The sequence below is a fragment of the Crocodylus siamensis genome, chromosome 3, assembly GCF_052110815.1.
Source record: "Crocodylus siamensis isolate JL-2025a chromosome 3, ASM5211081v1, whole genome shotgun sequence".
Taxonomy (NCBI): Eukaryota; Metazoa; Chordata; order Crocodylia; family Crocodylidae; genus Crocodylus; species Crocodylus siamensis.
The window spans coordinates 130,487,105-130,494,631 of NC_143397.1; the positions used below are offsets into that span (position 1 = coordinate 130,487,105).

At 40.8% G+C, this 7,527-nt stretch overlaps 1 protein-coding gene across 1 annotated transcript; it reads right to left on the minus strand.

Annotated features, from left to right (window-relative positions):
• Positions 1 to 236: 236 nt before the first annotated feature.
• Positions 237 to 7,313, minus strand: GCM2 (GCM transcription factor 2). The gene is made up of 5 exons (XM_090037276.1): positions 7,215 to 7,313; positions 4,384 to 4,636; positions 3,834 to 3,946; positions 1,351 to 1,476; positions 237 to 1,124 (listed from the first exon to the last, which is right to left on the minus strand). Exons 1-5 carry the CDS (start codon positions 7,311 to 7,313, stop codon positions 237 to 239), a joined length of 1,479 nt encoding a protein of 492 aa, XP_089893402.1.
• Between the last annotated feature and the right edge of the window lie 214 nt (positions 7,314 to 7,527).

The window sequence follows — 7,527 nt, forward strand, 5'->3', positions numbered from 1 at the left end:
CCCTACCCTACCCCTACTCAGTGTGGGCCTATGTTTTGCATTCTAATATGCTGTGTTAGATAAGGACTACTTTGAACTTTGCATAGAGAGGACTTGAGACAGTCATCAGATCCCTGCAAAAGCATCATCAGGGAATAAGTAAATAGTCTTAATGGACTGCTTGCTTTCTGCTCCTCAAACTCCTATTCAAGAGGGTTCAGCATGCCAAAGGTTTGTGTTAGAATATGTGGGTTTACTTAGTATTCACCACCTTCAAATCTTAATAGCTGTCCTTCATGCTCAGGGTAATTGTTTGCCAGGGTTGGCCCATACCGATAGGGATCCATAGTCTCCGCTCTTTCTGGCTTTGTGGAAATTGTATCGTGCTGGCAAAGCAAAGCCGATTTGAGAACACCACAGTCTTCTTGTATCTTTATCCCTGGGTAAACTGTTCCTGAAAGGTTCTCTGCAACGTGGCTGCAATTCTGAAGATTTTTTACATCACATATGTTATCACTGTACTTCACTACTGAGGGCTTGTAGGCCTGGTAGGATACTTTTGTGGTTGTAGTGATAACAGTTTGTAAAGCTGGGGTTGATGGAGTGGAATTGCTACCATATCTGCAAGGATACTCCCCGCTATAATAAGGATGATTAGTGTTTGCTTGAATCTGTCCGTAGTCACTCCTGTCTCCGTAACCAGTTTTCCCCATCATCTGTTTCAGTCCATGATGTCTGTCAGTGTTATCAAAATTTTTGTCATGCATGGTCAAAGAATAACCAGTATGTTGAGATCCATTCAAGTTAACGTGGTCAGTATCATCTGGGGTATTTGTCAAATCTTTGTAAAGTGTTGGATAGGAACTAGAACTTATGTAGGCAGGAACTCCAAATTCATAGCCACAAGGCCGAGGCACAAAGATCCTTGGGTTAGGACACTTTTGGTAGGGTGACACCATATCCCCTTGAAAGCTAATAGAGTCATGAGTAACTTTGTAAGGGTCTGTATTTTGAAATGAAGAGTAAGACTGAGTTGCAATAGGAAAGCTGGTGTCTGTAACGATACTGAATCTCTCTGGGCCTTCCTTGCATGGCAAATGATGGATGTTGTTGAAATGACCACTGCTCTCATGATACCATCCTGCCTGAAAAGAATACGAAAACAGACCTTTAAGATCTGGAAGAAAATGCTGCAAGTGTATATGCTAGTGCACGTATCCCCAATATACATACTTGTGATATGCCTTTTTTCCTGCTTTAACCTCCCATACCCATGACAGCTAGCTGAAGAGGTGCAGTGTCTTATAAGGATTCCTAGCATCCTGTGATTCCCTGTGCATGGTTCATCTTTTCCAACCCGCCTAGATTCACCTCAGAGTCCAGAAGCCTCTTTTTCTGGGGAAGGTGGGAGGAGGATGTTTGTTTCTTCACAGCACTTCTCCTTACTTCTGCCTCTGATTTGCTTTCTGGCCGAGAGTGGTCATGGAATCCTTTGGCCTGAAGTAGTGTTAACACATGTGAAACTTGGATATTTAAAGACATGAATAATCATATAACTTGCTGTGCTGTTCTTTTATAGCACCCATGAGGCTGCTAAGTGTTGTGCACCTGCCTGCACCAAGCAGCTTAGTGTAAACGACAGACCTTGCAGACCAGAAAGAGCAAAAAAATGGAAGAACCTTGATTATGGAGATGTGATGACATGTTCACTCTGGCAAGCACACAAATGCATCATAGGTCATGTGTTTTGAGTGGGTATTTCTTTTTTTTTTAATTAGTGGATTAAACAATCTTTTTTTAAGCTGTGCCATATAGGTGAGCAGTAGAGTAACTAAGTGGAGAAGGTAATTGGGATATCAGCCCTGGACACTACTTTTACAGGGAGGCCCAAAAATAGCCACTTCCACAGCTGACAGCTGGCCATACCAACATCACTGGCAGAAAGGTGACTGCCACTACCTTGTGCTGCTATTGCCCAAGGTGCAAAGCTACCCTGTTATGCTTTTGTAACTAAATTTGTAGATGTGAAACAGGTGAGGTAGGGATGAAGACTGTAGCACAGGTTTTGAAAGGGCAGTACAGAAGAGAGCATGACAATGTTTGGATATAGATGGAGGAGGTGACACAGGGCTTACCCAGGCTGGCATTTTTAGCTCAGAGGGGTAGCTGGAAAGGAACACAAAAAGTGATGAGGTCAGCAACACAGCAGACAGGAGCTATGTGATGAAGGGAAGTGGGGTTTGTACTTGATGGGTAACACCACGGGGAGCCAGTGAGGTAACTATAGAAAGAGAGTGACCTGGCTGCAGTGACAGGGACATTAATGATTTTGGCAACCACATTATAAGAGAATTGGAAAGAAAGTTAGTAACCATAAGGTTGAAGAGAAGACTAAAGTATCAAGGGAGGAGATGACCATAGCATGGACCAGTGATTTACCTGTTTGGATGAAGACAAGAGGTCAAAGATTAGAGATAGAGTGAAGGGTGAAGTAACAGGAGTTGCACATGGATGAGAATGCAAAGGCAGAGAGGAGTCGAAGAAGCTGTGGTTACTCCCACCTATTTATGATTTGTCTCCTTTATGATTTGTCATCCTTTTTAAAGTCAGTAGGACTACTGGCATGCTTAAATGCTTATAAGACATAAAGAAGAATACTTGAAAAGCTTTTGAAAGCTTTCCTAAACTTTGTCCCAGCAATACAATTGGTCCAATAAAAGATATCACTCAAAAAGATTCTTGCCACTTGTATGACTTGTAGAAACTTATACAGCCCCAATGTGGCATGGCATCCTAGCTATAAAAAAGAAATCTTGCCTGCTGAAATGACAGGTTCTTGTATATTACAAAATAATTCTACTGTGTTAATGTTCATAGTTTTCAAATTACAAATATCAATTTCTACTTTGTTGGTAGGCACTGTACATTTTGCTTTTGTGTTAAAATTTTATTGTTCAAACCTTTTTTCTTGTTGTAAGGAAACATTGTGACACTGAGCAAGAAAATAAGATTAATATTTACTATTAAAGTAGCTTTTGTTTTAATAAGTTAAGAATATTACATGAATATAAATGAAATAATTGGTCATATTATGATATGACAAGTTAGTATCAGTAGTCCATAATATAATGCAATATGCAGTCAGCACATCACATTGTGCATTGATATGTAATGAAATAATGTAAATAAAATAATATTCAAATAAAATATTTTTTGAAAAACAAGGAGTCGAAAATGGATTTTAAAGAATTTCCAAAAATGTTTCAAATTTCAAAATGTCAGAATTTCCCAGACAACTTGGAAATTTCTCTGATATTTCAGATCTCTGATATTTATTTCTTCATAGGATTAATTAAAATAAAGTTATTTTAAAAGGCTTAGATCAAACCATAGGGTATACACTTAAATCCTAATCATGGTTCTTGTGAAGGCAGTTCTCCCATTTTTTACTTTATACTTATATAAGAAAAACACTCATCAAATTCAGCTGGAGAATTTCTTTTGTAAAGAATATTGGGTTGGTGCTATTAAAAGGACAGGAAGTTTTATAAGTGCAAGGACTACAGAGTTAGCCCTTAATTTAAGTTAATTTGTGAGAAATGCATCAGTGTACTGAGCATGCTTAGCATGTACAATTGTATATCATAATCAACAAAACTGTTTTATGCTTCCACAGTTATAATAATAATATTGGTACTTTGCCCTTAAATAGTGCTTTTCATCCATAGAGCTCAAACCATTTGACCAAGAAAGGTAGATATTACTTTAGTTAATATTTGCATTATGGTAATATTTAGGAGCCAGAAAAGGACCCCAAAAGGTGGTTCTTCCCCCAAAGTAAATTTATATTTTACCTGGAAAAATATTGCTGTGCCATCTAGCCTCCAGAAGTTAGTGACTGGATAGCCACTGTGTCCTCGGCAAGGAATCAGTTCTAGAGCTGCATTACAGTTTGGACAGACTTTCTCTGCAAGACCAGATGAGGAGATTAGAAGAAACCCACATAGAACCTAACTGGATTCGTAAATAAATCCTAACTTCATGTATTTTGCACCAAAAAGATAATGTAAGATAAAAAGCATAGCTGAATGATATAGTATGTGTGGACCAGATAACAACACCTGATATGAATTTATATGACTTGATACGACTTCATGGTTGTTTATATCTAGAACTAAAATCTATTATGTGAGCCCATCTCTATGCACTACCTGGAAGCACAAACAGTTCTGACATTTGGAACTACCAATACTGTACAGTGTCTTTACTGCTGCTCTAATCAGTAGTAGAAAGGGTAGGATGAAGCAACTATGCCTGTGTTGGGGGTGTGAGATTCACCTGGACTTGAACTCAAGGCCAGTTAAGAAGACTTGTGTAGGGTTTTGCCCTTCAAACTTCTCTTACTTTGTTGCTTCTGGCGAGCTTTGTCACAGATGGCAGGACGAAGTTGCAGTCTGGTGCCGTTTGGCGGGGTGCAGCTTCTGGAACAAACCACCACACCAAGACAGGACTTCTTGAGGATCTGACAGTTGTGGTTGTTGGTGTTGCGCATAGCCCAACCACTGAGATGTCTCTGTGCATTCTTCTCCTCACTGGAGTAGATGAACCGCACGTAGCCATCTGGCCATTCCTGGAAACTGTCAAAGTGCTTGGGCTCCTGCATGGAAATCACAAAAGTGTGGTTGCCAGGGAGGGACAACAGCAAGAAAGCGGGACACAGAAGAATGGTAAGAAGTGAGAATATAATTAACAGAGCATCTCTATGTACACTGATCAGGACAGCCTTTGCAGCCTGTGGCGTGAAACATAATAGAGAACAGCAGTAAACTTAGAACCACCAAGAACGACTACTGTAGTTAAAGTGTAGGACTATTCTGAAATGATCGTCTCTCAAAATGCTAGAAGCAAGGATTTCCTAGGGTAATATCTTTTACTGGACCAACTCTGTAGTTAGGATAAAGTTAGATAAGTCTTTGAATGCAAGCTTTGCAAATGCAGGTCTCACCTGATGAAGAATGGCTTGCATTCGAATGCTTATCTAACTTTACCCCAACTATGGAGCTGGTCTAAGAAATCTTTGCCTCCCGCATAATTTCTAGACCATCACAGCCAAATTACGCTTGTACTACCTCTGTAAAAATGTAATTCTGTCCTTCTACATTGTACGTCTTTGTGATTTCAGATCAAATGTGTTCCATTCCCGTACAAAATGACTTTTTTTCATGTCAGTCCTGTAAGTTGAAGCTTAGATGTGAGAATCAGGTGGGCTCCTTTCCTCCTATGCATCATCCTCCATAATAAATATTTCTTTGGTCACTGATACCTATGCAATAATGCTATAAAGTTGTAACAGATTGTCCCTGTACCTAGAAGTTAATGACAATTCTGTTGTTGATGCACAAGAGTCAATAGAATCCAGCTCTCCGCCTTTTACTCTGTCTTAATTGCAGGAGTGTGGATGTATAGATTAATAAAAGCCAAGATTTCATGAATAGATGCCTTAGTTTTGTGACTATTTCTTAAAATGATTTCTTGATGCTGGAGGTTATTATTTTTTATAACAAGCCTTGAACAGACCTTCCACCAAAACTATACTGACTGGTTGAAATATGTACATCCTGTGTAATGCAAGAATATACTCAAAGTCATTTAAAAGAGGGATATTTTATACTTGGAATGTTATCACTTACTTTAAAAATTTGTCTACCATAGTATAAGTACAAAAAAGGTTGAGATTTTTAAATCATTTGATTTATATCATTAACAAAGAGAAATAAAATAATGATGGAGCTGTTATGCATATGAGTTCTCTGTGAAACCAAGCTACTGGCATACATAAAATTAAGCCTATTAGGATTTGCAGGAGGAAATTCCAAATAATTACAGAATAATTATTAGGAGTAAAAAAAAAGTTAAAAAATAAAAACAAAAAACCCAGCCTTTGGGGGTTAAACTAACAAAAATATCTATTTGGTGATCTAGTCAATATTAAAATCTATTTAACAAGACATTTTAAATGTGTTGAATTCTGGCAGCACCTGCCAAAAGCAGCCTGTCTTTAGGAAGGGGGAAAATGTTCAAACTCTGGACTTGAAGCATGATTCATCACAGCTGTTCAGATTCTCTCTCTTGTCTACCTTTTGGTTACTAACTGTTTCATAAACCATGTCAGATTTCAGCCAGAACCTTGCCATTACATTTGCGAGTGGAACAGTTTCTTACTTAACATAACTGCTCACATTTACAGAAACTAATGCTTAAACAGTCATTCCAAACCATAAAAAAGTCAATGGAATTTGTGGGTGGCTGGGGGATGTCTAAGTATCTTTGAGCATCTGAGCATTAGCTCTTCAATTCGTGATCTTTCTTCCTGCAGTTATTGTGCTTTACCAAAGTTGAGAAATATAGATTTCCTCTGCTTACACTGAAGTGCCAAGACTGTCTGAGTAACTGGAAAGTCAAGCCAGGTAGTTAGAGACTGAGTCCTGAACATACTAAGGATCTGGAGAGAAGGTTAAAACTAGCTTTGCACTGTAAGTGCCATTGGAGAACATCAGTGTTTGAACTTCCAAGTAAACCCAGACCACAATACTGTAAGCCTTAACATTGTTCTCTTCAATCTTACATCACACCCCCAGTCCCACTGAAGTTGGTGGGAGGTTTGCCTCTGATTTCAGTGAACCCAGGATTTCACCCCTCCTCCTCCATAACAAATGACTGGGGTTATTACCAGGCACCACCTTGCTCTTCAACTCCTGTCCACCTGGCATGTGTTTAGCTCAGCATCCAAGGTCCAAGAAAAGCAAGGTGGTGACTGGTAATAACCCCAGCAATTTGTTAGAGAGGAGGTGTTAGCTCGAGCTTCAGCCTTGCTCTCGGAGCCTGATTACCCCAGTAATTTGTTATAGAGGAGTTAGCCTGATCTTTAATGCCATCGCCAAACTGGTCAAACATACTGCATCAGCCCTTGGGAGGCAGACACACGTTCCACCTACTGTGAATGAAACTGCAGGGCACTAGGCACCACCACACGGCTGTCTCCCAGTCTCAGATGAGCCCTGGTTTGTTTGGGGGTTTTTCTTGTGAGTGTGTGTTGTTTTTTTAATCTCCCTTTGCTCGCTTCCCCCTTTGCTATAAATCTTCATGGGCCAGAAAAGAACAGATCTGCCCACCCCTCTTTGGTTCAGGGCTGGCTGGGGATAGATGCAGCCTTCCCCCCCACCCCCAGTTCCTACCTGCGGCAGCTTGGGGTCATTGATGTCCCAGGTTAACTTCATGCCATAGGAGCAGGCACAGTCCGGATCCTTGAAGGGCTCGGTCAGGGCTTTGGCCATGCTGGCCCTGGGCCCCAAAGGGGAGGGGGAAGCAAAGGGCAAGCGGTGCCCCTGTCCGGCGCAGCGGTGCTGAAGGGCTCGCCGCTGCCCGAGGGAGCCGGGCTTTAGGCTTTGCCCTCCAGATCCCTCCCACCCGGCCCTGATCTCAGGCCTGTTAAACGCAGGTGGACGGGGAGGGCAGGGGGCGTGGGCTGGGGTGGAGGGGAAGCTTCAG